General features: G+C 36.5%; 1 protein-coding gene across 1 annotated transcript in view; it reads left to right on the forward strand.

The window, feature by feature from the left end:
• The first annotated feature begins 2,527 nt into the window (after window positions 1-2,527).
• oys (lysophospholipid acyltransferase 6) overlaps window positions 2,528-21,528 on the forward strand; it is a 65,418-nt gene continuing 46,417 nt past the window's right edge. The window contains exons 1-2 of the mRNA XM_081747923.1: window positions 2,528-2,669; window positions 15,324-15,469. Coding sequence (XP_081604049.1) covers window positions 2,577-2,669; window positions 15,324-15,469 — 239 coding nt within the window. The 5' untranslated portion in view covers window positions 2,528-2,576. The remainder of the gene's footprint in view (window positions 2,670-15,323; window positions 15,470-21,528) is intronic.

A 21,528-nucleotide genomic window follows, 5' to 3' on the forward strand; every position in this document is an offset into this window, starting at 1 on the left:
GTGTGATGTAGATTATGACACAGCCCCATAGGAAGAAATCTATAGGGGTTATGTCGGGAGATCGCGGTGGCCAAGGAGTGGGTCCATCGCTGTGGAAACGTTCGGTGTAAAACCTTACAGGGTGCGGTGAGGCACCATCCTGTTGGAATATCACGTTTGGTTTCAAAGGGAGTTGCTGTTGAAAAGCAAAGTGTTCAAGCATGTCTAGATAAACGGGACCAATTATTGTGTGCTCCATGAAGAAAAATGGTCCGATAATTCTGCCGCGTCCCAGAGCACACCACACATTCACTTTCTCGCTATCTCTGACATATTCACGAGCAACGTATGGGGGTTCGGAACCCTAAATGCGCAAATTGTGACGATTCACGTTGCCTGATGTGTGAAAGATTGACTCATCACTGAAAATCACCCTCCCCAAGTAATCGGTATCATCTTCGATCCGCTCCAGAATTTCTATTGCAAACCTGGATCGTTTTGATAGGTCATCGAGCTGCAGCGCCTGAACGATTTGAACGATATACATACAAGCACAGTCTTTTATTGAGCACCTTATTGATCGTTGAACGTGATATATTCAGCTCGCGTGACGCTCTGTGAACTAACTTTGTTTGGCTTCTAGTGAAGGCCTCCCTGACCTGATCCACAGTTTCCTCAAACGTTTGTGCTTTGCCCGAGCCAGGCTATCGGTTGACATTCCCCATGGCTTCTTCTCAAATCAAAACTTCTCAAATCATGTTTTAATTTTCGTAACGTCTGGTGGGTCCCGTTGGTACTTTCGTCTGAAGTACCTTTGCACTGTAATTGGTGATTTAGTCTCAGCCAACCACACCACAGTCTGCGTTTTCTCTTGTGCTTTTGTCATCTTTGTTCATGAACACCTGCAACAAATATCAATTATATATATATATATATATATATATATATATATATATACCCTAACTGTTTGAATTGCTCTTCAAGGTGCCGCAAATCGTTATTCTCTGGCACAAATAGTATCCATACAGTTAATATTTGTAATCAGGGAGGTTTCATGTGGACACTCTGTGTATAGATTTAAATATTATCCGTTTTTCATTGTTACATATCAGAGAATATTATGCATTGTTTCTTACATAGACTTTTAACATAAACCACACATTGCTAGCGAGGAAACGAACAAACTTAGGAATGAAAACTAGACATACGATGTACAACAGACTTTGAACAGCAGAAGACAAGGAAATCACATAGGAGCGTTAAACAACGAGGGGAACGAGTGAATTTATTTAGCAGTTGGATTGAGCTGGGTTGTCACCATTCGATTTCGATTGAAATACGCACCCTAAAGGGGAGAGATGATGATGATTCATATTTAAATATTTCCCATAAACTCGTTTTCCCCGTGTGAAGAACTAGTGTTTAGCTAGTTTATATTATTATTATTATTATTATTATTATTATTATTATTATTATTATTATTATTATTATTATTATTATTATTATTATTACATGTTGAGAATATAACTTCTAAAGAGAGAAGGAATCTTGGCATTCTGAAGTGGATGTCCAAAGACTTTTTAATTATGTCATAACCTGCCTTATTCTCTATTACTCCAATGTCAGAAGTCATCTGGGATATTGTTCAAATATGTGGAATAGAAGTACATGTTACATATCAAATACTTTGGAGACGATTCTTTTTTTGCCTGACTACTTTGGAAATTTAAGTGTTATAACTAGGTATGTCTTTGGATAAAGTTAGGTTATCGTTGGGTATATTGGAGTTGTCTGAAAGAAGGATTATTGGGGATCTTAAAATGATGCATTCAATTCTTCATGGTAATTTGAATTTATTGTCAATGATAACTCTGCCTGTAACTAGCTATCATATAAGAAATCCTAAAATTTTTAAACCTGTCCACTTGCTTAATGATGTACCCTTATATAAAACTTTGTCAATGCAGGGGCGTCATTTCAGACGGGGGGGGGAAGGGGCAAGAGCACCACCAACATAAGACTTTCATGTTTTGTACTAGTATATTAGTAGACAATTAATTAAAGTATATGTATTCCTCAAACTCTTGGCCCCTCCTGCCCCCCTAAATGACGCCCCTGTGTCAATGGCCAATGATTTTGCCAATATTATTCATATTTTTTAAATATAATTTTAGTATTATTCAAAGTCAGTTGTATAATCATTTCATAAGCAGTTGAGAGTATTGCCTTTTCTTGTTTCTTTTATATATGATTTTTTGTATCTCTTTTTGTGCATGTGTTACTTGTACTCAATTTTCTATTATGTTTATTTTCATCATTTGCATGTTTTCGTTCCTATTTTATAAAAAACGTAATTGAACTGATTAGTCTGTAATTTCCAGTATGCAATAAAAATTATTATTTATAATAAAAAGTCTGATTTACATTGTTGAAAGCTAAGTTAATTTTTAAAAAGCGATGAGATTGTTAAATTTTTATTTATCAGTAAAATAAGAACTCTGTTAATCGTTTCTGTCTTGTTTATTCACAATAATTCACGCATATATATTTAGTAACTTGTGTTGGAATGAATTGATTTGTACTTTTCGTATTTATTGATGGCAGACTGTTCAGTTTGGAACTATATTTTGAAGTTGAAATCTTTACTAAAATTTCCACAACAAAATGTTTCCTTTAATCCAGTGTATACGGTAATTATCTTTTCTTGTTTCTTGGTTGTAATTATTTTCAATTGCTTCTACTATATTTAAGCCTTTTTGAATTAAGAAAAGATGGTTGTATTTGGATTTGGCTAATAGTGTTCTTTCGTACAGTTTAAAGTTCTTTTTTGATTCAAACAGTTCCAGTTTTCGTTACGATATGTTCCTGTATAAATCGTTAATCAGTTAATTTACTCCTAAAAGAGTCTGTGTAGTTGCTGCAAAATGATTCGTTTTTCAGTGATCTCTACTTAGGTAAGAGTCATTTTGGCTTGTGTATAACCCGCTCCCCCCAGTTCTTTGTCACTGGAACTGGAAGAGTCACTACTACTGCTACTACTACTACTACTACTACTACTACTACTACTATCGCTACTACTACTACTTATACTAAAGCTTCCTTACCACAAGATTTACATCTTAAATCTTTACAACATGTGATTCCGATTCATTATGAACTAATATGAATCGTTAGAATCACTATGATTCGTTAAAAATCACTGGGGGGAGCGGGCTATACTCAATCCGTCATTTTTATTGGTGTTTCTTTGGCTTCGTGTAAAAGAAATAATCTATATATTAAAATGCTAGGTTTATATGTTTGTGGTCAAGCAAAGTTTATATGTTTGTGGCCAGTCCTTTCGACAATGAGATCTCGAAGAGCACAAGTGCTATAAACGTGCTGTTTTCGCTGCCCGATTTCAAATTTTGTGTAGATTTTCCAGTTCACATTCAGATTTTCAGAAAACTTGTCTCTATTTTTCTGCTTCATGCGTAGGCGTCGTTTGGACACTATTAGTTTGATATCACCAGGAGGCTGATACCATTGTGAACGGTAACCAGTAGAGGAGCTACGTATTTCAGGCGCTTTGCTTTAATCTGAATGTCAAAACCTATTGCAAGCTGGCAAATTCGAAGTTTTGTGGACCCACAGTGAAGCGTACTCGGATGTGGAATTATAAGAAAAAAATATTTGCATTTTGGTATCATCCATTATTTATCTGAGTTCGCCACAAACTGCTCCTCCCCCCCAACATTCTATACATTAAAATACTACATTTATATGTTTGTCTATAGCAATTCACACCCTTTGAGAGTCTTCCTGTCCTTTACTTGTGTTCGTAAAGAGATTTACACAGATATAGTGAGAAGTGGGAAGGAGATTCACGCTCATACTAGAACTGTGCGCTCTGTAAATAGCACAAATTTAGCTAGTCAATTATTAAATGTGTTTGCGTAAAGAATAATTAAGTTGCCTGCTAATTTTGCTTAACAACTACTTTTTGTGCTGGATTCTTTTGAAGATATTATATAAAAGTGCTAGAAAATAATTTTCGATACGATGAAAGTATTTTAACGTATTAGTAGAAGAAAATTGAGTGGTGAAATAAGAAGTTCAAATCATACAAGGAGGGCTTTATTGTAATTAACGGTAAACAGGGTTCGATTCGTATTTTTTTTCTTTTTTTTTAATCACATTGTTAACGAATAGACGTGCAGTTGGATTTCTTCTTCGAACTTAGTTATCAGTATGGCATTTATTCCGAAGTTGGTCATTCGCCTGGTTTTCAATAAAAAATGTAATAACAGCTACGAAAATTTAAAAATCATCTATTTTTAGGACCGCTTTAAAAGGGGTATAATAGAGTAGGCTATGATAGGGTCGGATTAGCTTAAGAAAGTTTGGACCCATTTTGTTAAAATTAATAGAGTGTAATTTCTCGTCTCTGCATAAGAATACAAAATGGAGCGTCTCTGTTCACCTGCAGCCATATTCAGAATACAAATGCTTGTTACTTTCCTACAATCCAACTATGCGGTAATCTTGCGCGAAGTAGTAGTCTCCGCTTGCCAAATAGTTCCATGTTTCGAGCCACTTACACACACATATATATATATAAGTGAACAACTTCCACTCTCCTTACATATTATGAAGCACAAACGAGCAAATTAGCCATTTCTTCCCAGTAAATTTTCAAAATTTTATAAGAAACGGACGACCAACTCTGGAACTTAACCCTCAGTTTTCAATATTGAAGTTACGGTTAGGTTAGAGTTGATTTATTTATTTTTTTTTCAGTAAAACTTTTTCGAAATTGAATCTATATTCCAAAAGGACATGGATATTTTGAAAACTGACCGGTTAGAAATTAATTGTGTTATTGATATATATAATGTTCTCATTCATTACTCCGGTCACTGTGACTTGTTTGTGATTTATCACGTAATCCAATCACTTGCAATCGCAGCAGTGAATCGGAACATTTTAAATCGTGAATTTGCCGTAGACTATTAATTGTTCCATATTTTCAAATGTTTTCTCTATATTCAAACCTTTCTTGAACTAAAGGGAAGAATGTACCATCTTTCCTTTTACCAGTTCAACTTCTCTTATTTCTTTTCTGGATAGTGTTCTCGCCAATAGATGACTTCCCAGTTCTAATCAGACTAATAATTGAGGGTCGTCCAAATAAGACTCAAGGCAAGTTAATTGGCGTTAAGTGTGGTGTTTAGTATCATAAGGTGTTCTTGTTAATAGTATAGTGAAACCTGTCTATTGGTTCCATTGGAAAGTGACCAACTTAGACAGGTGGCCAGCTTAGAGGAAATAAGTGTGATTGGTGTATTTTTAGAATAGGATTTCTGGTATTACTTGATGGAAAACTTTTCTGCGCATTTGCACATTCTAATTTTGTAGTTCTTGTATAGTGTCGTCTACTTCTTGACAATGAGCTACAAGTGTTTCCCTCGGAGCAAAAGATATTTTGAGAAAATCTTAAGGCAATTCATATCTCAAAACCTCCACTACTTTTCGACAAGCTGACAGGTGCCAATAGTTGACACTTGAAATGGTTAGCTGAAATTTTCCGGAATCACTAAAGCTCCCCATTGATGAAACGAACAGATATACTAATGGGTTTACCAAAACAGACAGAGTAAACAAATACTGTACGTAGACGTACAACCATTTCCTGAATTCCTGTACGTGCTTTTTCTTATTCACATCTTCCTTTATCAGGGTAGTGTTCTAACCATTGACCTAAAAAAAAAAAAAAAAAAAAAAAAAAAAAAAAAAAATCGTAGGAATCCATACTTATTTGTCTCCAGTCACAAATACAGATCATCTGCTTCTCCTATAGGAATACGAAAGAGTTAAGAAAAATACGGTATTTTGCGTGGCCAAGATACGCAGGTAAATATATCATTATCATCATAGGGTAAACATTGCTTCAGTGCGACTAGCTTCCAAGATAGACAACTTACAGAGTAATAAGTAACGAATGTCTTATGGGAAAATGCAGGTTCAAGACGAACCAGGGCAAGATGAGCAGGTGGTCAACTTAGAGAGATAGCCAAGTTGACAGGTTTTACTGTATAAGGAAGAAATCGTCTTATAGGTAGATCATCCGTCGGTCGATAAGATTATAAATTTAATAAATTTCATTATTAAATTCAAAGTTATTCTTTTCAATCCTGCTATAGTGCTGCGAAAATGTTTTGAGTCGTGGCAAACATTTGAACTAAAGTTCACACCCGCTACACACCCACGCGTTGAGCCAATAAGGGTTCAGCTGTTGCTAAGCGAGAGAGCCTTAGCGAAAGGGAGTGGAATTCCTTCAGCCGATAGCAGCGCTTGGAATGGAAGACTAGGTGTCAAGTCTGTGCGGTATATCTATAGGTATTGTGATGTTGATTATCTAGAGGAAATCTTTCAACAAGTACCGTTACATATATAGTACAGTTCAAGTAAATAAAAAAAAGTGATCAATAAAAGCAAATTTTTGTGGTTTCCGATCCGATTGTCTTTTTTTTCCGGTCTACAAATATCAAAAGATTGTGAGTGGTTGCTATAAAGTGCTGCCATACTAATATGCTTCATTAGATTGAATCCTTGCGCAGAGTGTCCATCCAAACGTGAAAAACCATGAATAAACCGTGGATTTCACATACTGTAGAAAAGTATGATATATGCCGTGAATTTTGCTGTCAGACCTTGAAAATCTAGAAGTTTTTAAAGTTAGTAGAAAAATTTATCAATAATAACAATAATAATAAGTAAATAAACCAAAGCCGTTTTTCGATTCCGCAGTGGCAGTTTTTATTATCGTTGTACGATCAGTGAATATTATTTTCATGGACTTTCTGACCGTGAATTTGAAAACTATGAAAAGGGTGTGAATTCGATTATTTAGTTTGAGTTGTAATTTTGTATGGACATCTAACAGAAATGTGTTGAAGGTGGGCAGCTTTTTTTTCTTTCTTCAGGTTATTCATGATATTAGTAAGTGATTAGTAGCTCAGTATCGATAGTCACTAAGAACAAAAGTTGTGTGAGGAGTTTGGAGCACAGCAAATTGCACCATGGCATGCGAACGTAGCTATGAAGATTTGAAGGAGCCATCTAGGATTGTAAAACAGGGAATCGCGAGTGTGGTAGCAGGCAGCGTATCGGTAATTGTGTTACGTGTATCGTTAGGAGCTGTTAGTTCATAGTGTAGTTCAAATGGGGCAGAAAGACATGCGTAGGCTGAGGTCTGGATCGACCTGCACAGCGGACATCGGAAGTGCAAGGACACAGCTATCCAATTTCTTAATGATATTGCAGGCGAAGTAGAAGTGGTCGACAGTAGGGATGGCCACAAAGTTCCGGTTCCGGCGGAACCGGTTCTCGGAGATCCGGTTTTCAGAACCGGTTCCAGACCTGGATCCGAAAGCCCCCAAAGACCTGTGAGGCAAAAATTTCACCTTCAAAACACTGCAAAGAGAACCATGCGCTTGTGCCCTCCCCGGCGAGACACGCTTGTGCCCCCCCCCCAAAAAAAAAATTGGTCCAGCAGTGGGTGTTTAGCGAAATAAGTTGGTCAGTTACCCAGTTTATGTAGCCAAATGAGAGAAGCGGCCGCTGCCTGGGCGCCTGCCTGTCGCTTCCACAATTTCATCTAGTACACTGTCCACAGCCTGCCAGCAGCTCGGGTTTAGCGTAGGGATAGTCACAAAGTTTCGGTTCCAGCGGAACCGGTTTTTCGAAATCCGGTTTTCAGAACCGGTTCCAGAATTGTACCCGAAGAACCGGTTCCAGACCTGTACCCGAAGAACCGGTTCCAGACCTGAATCCGAAAAACCGGTTCCGGAACCGGATCCGTTCAGACCCGAAAACCGGTTCCACCACTAACCGGTTCTGGCCATCCCTAGTCGACAGATCACAATTCAGCAAGCCATCCTACGGTGAAATACTGCAATGTAATAAAGTAAGGATGCAAATTGGAGAGCTAGTTGTAGTAACCAATTTTTGACAATGGACAAATCTATATTGTATAGTGTGACAATATTGTATAGTGTGAAATACATCGAGGTATAGCGAGATGGATCCTTGTGCTTGAGACAAGCGAACTCTCGCAGGACGTCGCACAATTCATACAGACGGAGCACCATATCGCTGACTACCTGCTGGAAGAGACGATAAATCCTATAGAAGATGTTTGACATCTACAACAACTGAAATCTCTGAAACGGTCACGTAGACTCGAAACAAACAGTACTTTGTGACGAATATTATTATCTGTTGTAACGTCTTACGATTATGTACCAGGGCTAAGGGAGACAGTGATAATGAGATGAATGGTAATTGTATGGAAGGAAACGGGAGAACCCCGAGGAAACCAATGCCCGTAGTTTTTGTAGCTCACTTGGCGGGAGCTGGGATCGACCGAGGGACTCCACGCACCAGAAACGAACACTCTACCACTGAGTTATCACGGTTCTACCACCTGTTAACAGATACCATCCAAGCCTTCGTGGATCTCATACCGCATTGGGTTGGAGCTTTGGATGCTATCGAAGGAGGCTCCACTAAGTACTATCATCAAGTTTTTTTTTTTTTTTTTTTTTTTTTTTGTACGTCGGTAAGTAGTTATGACCATGTAATTATTTGTCGAGCATTAATTTACTTTCGTTATGGTTGTCTAGGTTATTTTGATAAGTATAAATTGTGTTAAATAGGAAAACATCGTGGCTTAGTGACAAAGATCCCACTTCTGCGAGGGACCCTCTTCTTGGTTTTCTCCAGTTTGCTCTTCTCGCATTGTCATTCCGCTAAATTTCTGTAGTTGTTCACTGACATTTATAATTCTTTTCTTAAGCCTAAATCATAATGTGCATCGTTAAACAACAAATCTGATCTAATTTTATGAAATGGTGATAGCTGAGTCTGGTAACATCTAAAATTTTGGCATGTATAACAATTAGTCACTCCAGTACTATATCTGCCACCGTTTCTCTATTTTGAAATCAAAGCCGAAATAAAGATGTAGGAAATGCCAAGCGTATACTGCTGGAATTTGTGAAAACGTAGACTTTCTCTACTGATCATGTCACCTATTTATGAAAGGTAACGTCATCTGTAAGTCTCAGGTTTCTTATAAGTGGAACTGACTCGATGTATGATGAAAGCGCCAAACCTTTTTCGTAATTTTTAGTCAAAATTTGCTTTTCGTTTCTGCGTTGAAAGCGATTTGATTATTCAGAATGAATTTTATTTTTTTAATCTTGCCAGGATTGGCAAACATCATTTTCGAAAATCAAGATTTTTCTGTGTCAATACTCGTGTACACTTTAGTTGGAGGATTATTTACAAAAGAGTGTTGAATTCTTCTTACGAGTGCTGTCCAGAAAGTAGCAGACGTTTTGAAATAAAAAAAGTAACAGAATGAAGAAACCAAATTGTATTATTTACATTTGCAAGATACACTCTTAAGCTATTTTCCGCATAATCGCCATGCAAATTAAGTCACTTACCATAACGTGGCAGAAATATTTCAATACCGTCACGGTAGAAATCTGTCGCCTGCGATTGCAACCACTGGCTTAACACCGGCATGCAGTTCAACGTCAGTATCAAAGCGTTGTGTAGCGAGCCATGTCTTCAAGGAAAGAGGTGGTAGTCGCTCGGCGCCAAATCGGGGCTGTATGGTGGGTGGTCGAACACCACCTATCCAAAACCATCCAAGAGCTCTTGGGTACGCTTGGCCGTTTTTAAAATCATTGCACCGTTATCTCATTCGGCCTTCATTCATTATTGTATGTCCGTATATTTCACACAGTTGACGATAGATGTCAATTTGCTTGTGGTTTTTTGCCAACAAAAGTCTAATCACAGAACGCACCTCGCAAGAGGCGAGATTTTCAATTGCAGCGCATATTGTAACACGTCACATTGAGCACAGTAAGAGCGGCACAATCCTCACGCTACCACAGTTAGATGCGTACTGAGTGTGACAGCATTCTGACACCAAGATGGCGATTGTAACCCCTCCCACTGCCGCGATAGGCAAACACGTCTGGTACTTTGTGGACAGCCCTCGTATATAGATAGAAAGAAGTCGTTGTATATTGTTTTGTTCCACGCAGTAGTAAACTGAGTAAAATGATAATGAAAGCTTTCATTGCATTGATTGATTGTTTAATTGGTTCTATATTCCGTTCATTGATATTCCTGCGGATATCGTCTGGGATTCAGCTTATTTCTTGCAAGTAAGTACGTTTTCTACGTGTTCTTTTTAATGTCCATTGTGTTTTCTATATGAATCTAAAATTTATACCGTATTCTTTTATAAAAAAACATTGGAAATTATTGACAATTGCCGCTACTAGAAGGATGTGCTTTGAAGGTTACGGTATGCATCAATGGCAGTATGGTATCCGGCATCAAGGGACGTACTTGTAACTGACATAAAGTGTGTAGTGGCGGTTATCAGTGATTTTCAGTAGTTTCACATCAGATTTATGGTATAAATTTTAGGTTCGCATTTAAGGCTAAATGGAGTTGTACCATCTTGACCTCAAATTGTTATTAAGTTGTTACGTTATCAAATTGTTAAAATGTTTCAGTGTAAAATGGTCTAGTGCTGTATCTGAAACCTGTTATAAATAAATAAATAAATAAATAAAAAGCATATAAGTACAAAAATAAGCTGAGAACCTCTTACAGGAAAATTGATGCACAAAATATAGGTTTTTTAATGAATCAACATAATGGAAAGTAACTTTTCTTTTTTAATTAAAATATGTGCAAGTTGTGTAAAAATGAAATTCATTGTAACGTTTTTAACTAAACTGAGAAATTAACAACCACTGATCTTTGACCTTAGCTCCAAGGATCCAGAAAAATCGTTTATCCGCATACACCGTCGTTTCGATGTAGGCTTCCATCTTCATCGTTGTGAAGGGTCAAAACCTACGCTGAATAATAACCTATATTTTGAAGAATTTTTTCAAAGGTGAAACAGAAACTCACCAACCGCGGAATGTAATTCCTGACATTTTATTAATACATTTTTGTATTAATTGATATTTTATAACATGTATTCGTATGTTTAAAAAAAATCACAAATATATATTGTAAGTATATTGTTTATAATGATACATATTTAATTTGAAATTTCATAACTAATACATATTAAGAAATACTAAAAATGATGTTAGTAAGTAAATTACTTCGAAATCTATTTTCTTTAATTGTAAATATAAATGAAACACATACAGCGAGTCAAAAACCTTTTTTTTTTTCAATCCTAATTGGTTGGTTGGTTTGTATACTCTTCTTTCTTCTTGAATTCAGTGTTAGGAGTCAGATTAGATCAGGGTTTCTCAACCTGAGGGTCGCGCACATAAGCGGAAGAAATAAATATAATTAGAATCTAATACCGGGAAATATTTTTAATTATTATTTTGAATTTTGTTCGGATATGCATATTTTTATTTTTATACATACTGTTAAGGACAACAAAAAATAGGTCTACTAAACTTTTTCAACAGGTGCAGAGTTGTTTAAAAATCAGTTTAAATGAAAGAGGTACGATATGAAACTAATAAGAACTGCATATTGAAATATCAGAAAAAGACAAATGCAACAAAACCTGCATATTGTAATACAATTAAAATCAAAAGCTAATGAGATACCTTAACATGGTGTGATTTCTCTTGTGCGGCAATGTCCGGTTCAATCTTTGTGACGCACATTATAAAGTCATTTTCAACTGATAAGCAATTTCTTTCCTGTTTTAATGCTTACCATGGAAGAAAAAACACTTTTGCACAGGTACAATGTAGCAAATAGAATTACTACTTTTAATGCAGTAGTACCAGATCAGGATATTCTCTCCTCTTCAGCCAGAGCTTGTCCAAGTTTCGTTACAAAAAATCAGTTGCAAAGACTTGTCGGTTTTAATCCATTCGCTTTTAGAGAAGTTACTGTATCCACTATAAGTTATACAAGAAATGGATTCTACTATTATAGAAATAGATGGATATCGTGAAATCTCCCAAGGTGTCTGTCGGTCACGAAAGTCCCGAAATCAAAAAAATGGTCATGAAAGTCAAGAAAAAAGTCACGAGATTTAGCTTTTGGGTCACGATTTTTTTTTTCTGTGTACAAATATGCATATAAGCTAGAACATTTTGCTATAAAACGTCAAAATTCACCATCAGAAATGTCTATGGTCGGCTTTAGACGCTACCAAATCTCAAGCAAAGCACGCTGCTATCGCATACATGAAAATTCGGCCTAATTCGCAACCAAATTCTCTCTTGAGAATGTTACTAAATTGTATGGTTTGGCAAAGAAAAGGTCACGAAATTTCGTTTTGGAATTTTAGTAGACACCCTGTCTCCGCAATAGGTATATTAAAAATCTCACACAACGTTATTACAAGCCAAAAATTATAAAGGGGTAGCTGGCAAGAGGATGTGATAAAATGGGGACTATGATAGGAATTAGATTGAGTACCACTGGATTAGATGAACATATTATTCATCTGAGCATTTACACGAAAAGCCACTGGACTTGCACAGTTATTACTGTCAGCTGATTTAGGATTTAGATTTCTGGCCTTCCGGGATCTAAGGCCATTTAGCCCTTCACGATTTGAGGGATGACGTCCTTCGGCGACGGCCTGGGACCTATAAGTTAATACCACCCCGGCATTTGCATTCAGGGTGGCTGGCCTGAAAAAGCATTTTACACTTTTTCGACCGAGTGCCCCCACCGGGAATCGAACCCGGGACCGCTCGCACCGAAGGCGAGAGCGTTAGCGATTACGCAACGCGGGGCCACTACTGTGAGTTGAGTTCCAACTAATTGTAATAAAACGTAATAAAGCTACTGTTGAGGCTGAGCCTTTTGTTCGCTTACGTCACTATGCTTGTAGCACGATGTCTTTGTTTCACGTTACTACTTCGTGGTTATAGTTTTTTGAAGATTAAAAAGGGACAAATATAAGAAAACCAATGGAATAACTTGTTTTGTAGATTCAGTACAAAAATTGTTAACATTAAAATGAATCTTTTGTAGGATAGATTGTCGACTATCCGGCTCGTTACTATCCAGCCTAGTTGGAAAGTAATAAAATGAGAAATATATATATATATAATTTTTTTTTTTTAACGATCAACTTTTATTGGCTTCATAAAAACGCGAATTAGGTAAGGATAAGCAGCCTTCTTTGAAGGACATTTGATAAAGTTTTAAATCATTTATCTTAGGTCTTCCTTTTCACAATTGCGTAATCATTTATTAGTGAACAATAAAATAAGTTATTTTGTTTTAATAACTAGGCGAACGTTTTACGTTAATGTTTTAATTATCTTAAAATTGTGTGTATTCATATTATACAGTGTAAATCATATAATGTTTCCTGCAGTGAAGTTAGACATTATAAAATGTGTACAATATTTTTATTTATAGACTTCCTTTTCCTGTAATAAATTCTTAAAATTACAGTACAGTACATAACAAACATTTATAAAGTACAAATTTTTATTGAGAGGTCAGAAAATACGAATTAAGAGCGAGTTTTCGTATAAAAAGTAGGAGGTAATGAGGTAATTATAGAAATTCCGCCTAAGAGTTCTGGGTGTATGAAAAAGGTCCTTACAGCTCTGAAAACTCGTATTGATTTATTTGTTTAGCTTACAGACATGGGTTTGGTGTCATTTTGTAGTTTTTTTTTTAAAATACCTTATACCTAAAGAGGTTCAATGTTGCTTCCATTGGTTATGCGGCCCACATCCCATCTGAAGTCTCATTTGCTCTAGAACGTCTTCAGACGTACGGGGACGACCTGAAGATTCGTTGTGTCTTATCGAACATCCAGTTTCAATAAAACACTTACGCCACTGATAAATAGTAGGCCTACTGGGAGGATCTTGAACATACTTTGTATGAAAATTACGTTGCACAGTTGTCACAGACTTGGATTCTTCAAACCAAAACACACAGCTAGCACGCTCGGGACCAGTAAGGCCAGCCATCTTTGCTGCAATTTACGCTAGCGCTTGTTTCTGAAGTAGTGTACTACGTGAGTCAAAACTTTATGTACTATTTTGCTACAAAATGACACCAAAATCATGTCTATAAGATAAATGAATAAATCAATGTGAGTTTACAAAGTTGTGAAGTCCTTTTTTGATACACCCTGTATGTTTCTAACTTGACGGGTCGTGAGATATTGTATTTTTTCTTTTTCTTTTCTTTTCTTTTCTTCCTTTTTCTTTTTTTTGCATATTTTCTACCCCTGTTAAGATGCGCCCTGTGAGAAAACTAATGTGATAAAAACGTAATTTGAGCTATGGTTCACTCATGTACTAAAAATCACCAAATTCGGTCCAGGAGGAGGCAGCCGTCAAACATTTTTATATTTCATTTTTACTATATATACGCTAAACTCAAGATCAACTGGCTTGTGACTATCTCACCTCTGTACTTGCCGGTGTAGTTCCAGAAAAAGTATAGAAAAAAAAAAATTCCCTTCTTCGAACGAACCACTTGACTTCTTGATGCCTTTATGGAAACGTGACTTTAGTGAGGAAGATTAGCCATTTATCAAGGGCTCTTTCAAAAGCTAAAATTGTAAGTTTTTAGTCTTTTAGGGCTACTTTATTCCTCTAGATTTCTCGGCTTTCGGCATATATGGCCATGTTACCCCGTCACGAATAAGGGATGACTTCCTTCGGCAGTCACACTATCCGAGGAAAGGGAAGGAAGGAAGAGACCTATATGTTAGGTACCATCCCGGCATTTCCTGGTGTAAATGAAGAAATCTCAGTCGGGATGGTTGGCCTGAGAAAGCTTTCACACTTCTTTCGACAGTGTGTCCCCACCGGGAATTGAACTAGGGACCGCTCTTTATCAATGACTAGTAAAGCGGTTTAAGTATTTCATTAAGAATTTGGTATGTTTTATGTTAATGTTTAATTTTAAAGCTGTATATACGAATAATATACATCATTTTATGTTTCCTGCAATGAAGTTAAACATTATAAAATTTATCTTAAAATGTGTTCAATATTTTATTGGTGGACTTCTTTTTTCTGTAATAAATTTTTAAACGTTACAGTACATTACGTAACAAAAATATGTATAGTACTGGCCTTTAATAAGAGGTCAGAAAATATGAATAACAGCGACTGTAATATAGAAAGTGTGTGTGTTTTTTTAATGGTATAGATGGGGTAAGAAGTGAGTAATTATAGAATTTCAGCTTACCCGGCTTACCTTCTGCTACATTAGGCCAGATAGTCGGAAGTTTACTGTATTTGCAAGTACGGTAATGTGTAAATAATTTTAATGTTTCTCTTCTTTTATTTTAGGTCAATTTTTTAATTAGTCAATTCTCGGCACTACTATTGGCACCTTTGTTTCGAACTACGCTCCATCCATCATGCACGAGTTCAGCAACTCGACATGCTGTTGCTCTCATCGGCGGATTGGCGCTTGGGTACTTCTGCTTTGGAAAGTAAGTAGCTCAGATTTCATTACAGTACGAGGTATTTCCAAACGTTTACGGTCTGACACTGAATCACTTGTAATAAGCCGTTCATGACATACAGTGCCATCTATGGTAGAAATAATTTTTCAGTTTCAACTGTCTAGGTATGTCAGTTCTTTGGAGGTAAGTTATTTGAATTAGTCGCTGTGCGTTGAGCTTGCGTATTACTACATGGCAATGCTGCAATCCATGCGGTTGTTGCCAAGATTGCATTGCTAAATCTGGGCTGTAGAGTGGGTGCTGAATCTCTTCAGAGCCACCGTGTTTTACTGCAGCTTTGGCAATAACAGCAGTGTGGAGTAGAGCATTGTCATGCAGTAGATTCTATGCGATCTCAACGCACAGCGACTAATTATTCCAATAACTGCCTCCAACAAACTGAGACATCTACGACAGTTGAAATTAATAAATTATTTCAGTCATAGATGGCACTTTATATCCATGATGACGCCGTTTATGGAAGAAATAATGTATCAATTTCAACTGTCTAGCTGTGTCAGTTTGTTGGAAGTCGTCACTTGAACCAGTCGTAGTGCGTTGAGCTAGCGTACTGTACGAATCTAGGTGTAGGGGGTGGGTGCTGAATCTCTTCGAAGGCACAGTCTTACACTCATGTGGACTGGAGCATTGCCATGCAGTAGATTCTATGCGAGCTCAACGCACAGCGTCTGATTGCAATAACTGGCTCCAACAAACTGAGACATCTAGACAGCTGAAATTAATACAGTATGTCTTTCACAGATGGCACTATATATCTTTGGCATATGGCGCCATCTGTGGAGAAAATAATGTCTCAGTTTCAACTGTCTAGCTGCGTCAGTTTGTTGGAGGCATTCATTAGAATTAGTCGGAGTGCTTTGAGATAGCGTACTGTACGAATCAAGATGTAGGGGGTGGGTGCTGAATTTCCTCAGTGCAGCTTTGTCAACACTCATGTGGGCTGTAGCATTACCATGCATTAGGATCTATGCGAGCTCAACGCACAGCGACTAATTCAAATGACTGCCTCCAACGAACTGAAGCAGCTAGACAGTTGAAACTAATACATTATTTCATTCAATAGATGACACTATATTTCTATGAACGCTTTATTACCAGTAGCGCGATATTTCAGTGTCAAGTCGGAAATATTTGAAATACTCTTAATATTTCTGTAGTGGATTTTCTTCAAAGATAATTATTACGTTATATATTAAAGAAAGGGGAGAAACAATCTGATTTTTTACACTTCAAATCCTCTGTATGTGCGAATTCAGTGATATACAAAGAGTAAAAAAATAGATGACTGGACCTAGATCTTTGGCGTGCCATTTTGATACGTTAAACACTATGCTACCCAAAGTGACCTGGAGGTCCAAAGTGTCCAAAGTGAAGTGCTACGTCAAAAGTATTCTGAATATGAAAACTAGATTGTCTAAATACGACTGCTAGATTGTTGTACAAGTCATAGGATCTAAGTAGAAAGCACAAACTTAGAGTGAGAGAGTGTAATGACAAAGGACCGGATGTTTAGGCTAAGGATGGCCAGCGTGGACCCGGTTTTCGGCTCTGAACAGATCAGTTTCTAGATGATCCGGTTCCGGAACTAAGTTTTCGGATCCAGGTCTGTAACCGGTTACTAAGATCTTGTTCTGTAACCTGTTCCTAAGATCCGGTTCTGAAACCTGATCTCCAAGGACCGGTTCCTTGCGGAACCAGTTCCTCTGGAACCGGAACTTTGTGGCCATTTTTAGTTTAGGCATCATAAACCTGGAAAATAGGCACTTAAAATTTAGAAAAAATATGCAGTAAAATAACTCTAAATAATGAAGAAAAATACTCAATACAATTAAAAAATAAATTCAAGTCACAGATGATGTTCAAGGATCTAGAAACATACCTGCTTTTTTAATATCTTCTTTTACTGTATATATAAAAACGAAGCTTTACATGTATTCCGTGTATATTTGGTAAATACATTGTATACAGCACTTTACCACTACACTTAACAATCCAAATTTTATACACTTTATTAGTTACACGGCAGTCCAAAGTTTTACAGTACTTTATCAATACACACAGCAGTCCAAAATTTTATGGCATCTTATTACAACAAACAGCACTTATATTTCTCGAACTGGCAGGATCCTTTCTTGAAACACTAAACTATATATTTTTCCCAATATATTCTTATTTTGAAGAAAATGCATAGAATAGTCAACATTAGGCAGGAAGGGCGAAATAGGCAAAATAAAATTGGCGTAAATTAACTATAATCCACAATACAAACTTTGAAACGTTATTTTTAGTTATTCCTTCAATATTAAAGAAGACATTTTGCCTAACATTCGGTCTTTAATAATTGACTGTTCCGGGAAGCGGACTGACTAGTGTAGTAATTAACGCATCTAATGGCACGCCCAAGATTTCGGTCCAGTCATTCTTTTTCATTCTTTGTAAATCATAATTATTACGTCTTTATTTATAGAAGTAAACATTCAGTCAGTAAAGTGATGAGGTGTGCTAAGCGATTCGGAAAAAGCTTAGGAGTGGTGGTACGTTTCTTATGTCCGAAGCATATAATTGACGGTAGCTACAGCATTTGGGATCTGAAGCACATGAGTTCCTACCGGGAACCGAATCCAGGTCCTTCGCTTACCATATAGCCACGAAGGAGCTTGGGAAAAAGATTAGTGAGCTTATCAGTAAATAAGTTTTTAAGCTCGCATTAGGATCATAAACGTCATTGTACCCCACTTTTGCAACAGGCAAAAGATGGTTCAGCTTTCCGTTTAAATTTGTCATAGGTCGGTTACTGTGACACGATTTTAACTATTGTAACTTCGTGTAAATCCAGGAAAGAAAAGAAAGAAAGAAAGAAAGAAAAAAAAAAAAGATAATGGGTTTTGATACGCACCTAAAACCTTTTGGGTCTTGTGCAGAGTCGTTTCTAGCGTTATTGAGGGTTCCTACTGGTCAGGGAAAATGATGCATGTTAGTGAAACTCAGAGAAAAAGACTGGAGATCAGGGAAAGTCTTGGAAATTTTATAAAATATATTTTTTCTAACATTAATTATACACCAACCTCAGCTTAGCCAACCATTAATGATCACAGTATGGAACGTTGCTCAGATTTTTATGGGTGGTAAGTGGAATGTATGTATGAGCAATTGATTACTATTTTTCCCTATAGAATAAATGTTCTCATATATAAATAGTCACCGTTATTTATTCCTTATTTATATGTCAGCGTCATCCGACAACTGTCATGAAAGTCAGGGAATTTCCTGCCAAAGGTCAGGGAGAAGTCAGGGAAATAATTTCTCCAGATGAGTATGGGCCCTGCATATTAAGAGCTTGACTAATACGTGATGATAACTTCCGTATTTAAAAACACGTAGTTAAAGTTCAGAACAATTTATATCGAAAAAGGCCAGCCTCGACGTTTCTGTAGGGTTTTTCAAATAGAATAGGAGAAATCAGTGTAAGCGAGAATAGGACTCACTTAACTTGATCTCTCGTAAAGTGTTTGGACAACCCTGCAAACAAGTCGAGGTTGGTCTTTTTTATTATAAACTAGCTGAACCTGCGCTCTCTATACAGCGCATCATTCACATATGAGCATAAATCTCTTTGTAATTCCTCACATCTGTACATGTCCCTTTACAGACACAAGTGAAAGACGTCTTGGTAAAAATCGGCAAGATATACCGTAAAGGGGAGATTTTTTCGATTACATTTTCAATATCTCGCACCGTTTGCAAGATTTGAGCCTACATCCACTTGGAGTTTTTAATTAATATGACCAGTGTTTTCTTTCTTCTTGCATGCAGTATGTAATAAGCAAATACATAACACAGAATTAATTATAATGCCAGTGATATATGGTGTTCATTAGGCAAAACACTCCAGACAATAAAGATTCAACTTAGACTGGAGAAATGGTTATTCTTCGTTTTTCATTATAATTTGGCCATGAAACAAACGCCTGGGAGATATGCAAACCCTGTATACAATCATGTGCTGGAATGTATAATGCGGAGGACGTAAAAAGGTGTTTTTTTTTTAATTTCAACACTTCCAGTGTGCCTGTACAAATGTAATAAAGAAATAATGGCCATTTTTTTTTAATCAGTTAGAACTGGACAATCTACGCAAAATTTTCAATTGATCAGTGAAAACTTCATCTTTCTAGAGCTTGTAGTTTGCGAGATCTCATTGTCGAAAGGATTGGCCACAAACATATAAACGTCCACAAACGTATAGTTTAAAAGAACTCCTTAGATGGCAGCACAATTCATTTGCATTGATTTTGGAGAAGACTTATTAAAATACAAAGGCTTTGAACAATAATTTTAAAAAGATAATCTTTATGAAAAAGATCTATTTAAATTATTTATTTATAAAGTACACATACTTTAAAATATTTTGTCTTTGTTAAACGTGAAATTACAAATAACCGTAAATAAAAGGTTTAAATTATCAGAAGTTAGAGGTTGGACCTCTGGCGTTTTTATTGCTTTTGTAGCATTTTAATAGATAGATCGTGTATAACTTCTGTGACGTGTTACTAAATACGGAAATTAGTATCATGTGTTAGATAAGCTCTTAATGCAACGCTAAAAACGACTCTGCATAAAGCCCTTTATCTTTTTTCTTCTTTTCATTCTTATATATATATATATATATATATATATATATATATATATATATATATATATATATATATATATTAACTAGATTTAAGGTGATATTTTATTGAGAATTCAGAGGTGTGGTGTACTTCCGTTAGCCGCCTGGATATGACGACTGTTTAATTGAATTGATAATACAATGAAACTTCTTAATGATTGACGCTAATGGAACGTGATTATTTATATGTAAATGGGAAGGGCCAGTTACAGAAAAGCAACACAGATTTAGTTTACTAACAGCTCATATGGTAATTGTATGCAGTATACAGTAAATACATTAGTTCTAAGTATGAATATAGGTTGATATCCAAATATAATGCTCAGTATTGTAATTACTGGGGGAATGAAGGGAGAAACCCCTTGTCTGTAAAGAAGCAAAATTATCCCTTGGTAATGTGTTTATATGGGGGTGTACTGCAAACTTATTGTGTGATCATTTTCTTCTCAAGTACAATTAATGATACTACGGTGGATGATCGAAAAGAAAGATTACCAAACCTAAAACTTATAGGTTATCCACTTAACGAAAATTTATTTGTAGATTAATAACACGTCTATCTTGTTGCACGTTTGAAGACTTCGGTTTCTGGTCATGTATACTCGAGAAGCGGACATTGAAAATGATGACTCGTCTGGAAAATTGTTTAAGAGTATAAGTGAGGTCAGTGGTGCGGTTCCTGTGGGCCAAAAAGCATTACACCTGCTGACATGCATAGGCAGATTTATAGTGGTGTGCATATATATGGAGGACTAAATTTCAAAGCAACAAATAGGGAAATGGAATCGTGCCTTCAAAGAAAGATGGACCAATATTGCTAATGACAACCCTCAATGCAGTGGTAGACCCAGTAACTTCAACCATTGATGTTACTCTTGAAACGACCTTCTACAGCCCTGACCTAGCCCCAGTGACTTTCAGATTTTCCCCGTTCGAAAGCAAAAAATGGCTGGCCACCATTATCTGGCATGTGATCATGTGTAAACCGCTGCCTCGCGGTGGCTACAAGAACTTCACACGGATTTCTGCGCAAATAGCTCAGAAAACTTTATCTGCCGTTGTGGCGAGCGGTTGAAGAACTGTGATAATATCGATGACTATTGTTGAGTGCCCTCTATCATGAGGTGTGTTGATCTTCCAGCTATTTCTCACACATAAGCCATAATAGGCTTTCTAACTTCTTTTTTCCCGATCATTCCTAGTACTAATGTCCTTTAATATATTTACTGATTGTATTAAAAGTAAATGTAACCCAATAAGATAATGCAACAGTATCATTAAATACTGAGACCAACCAAACGTGACAGTTTGCAAATTTCTGGGGAATATGTCTGCATTAGTTGTCTGCCGTGTA

Source organism: Thermobia domestica, unplaced genomic scaffold (genome assembly GCF_964235325.1).
Source record: "Thermobia domestica unplaced genomic scaffold, izTheDome1.hap1.1 HAP1_SCAFFOLD_873, whole genome shotgun sequence".
Classification (NCBI taxonomy): domain Eukaryota; kingdom Metazoa; phylum Arthropoda; class Insecta; order Zygentoma; family Lepismatidae; genus Thermobia; species Thermobia domestica.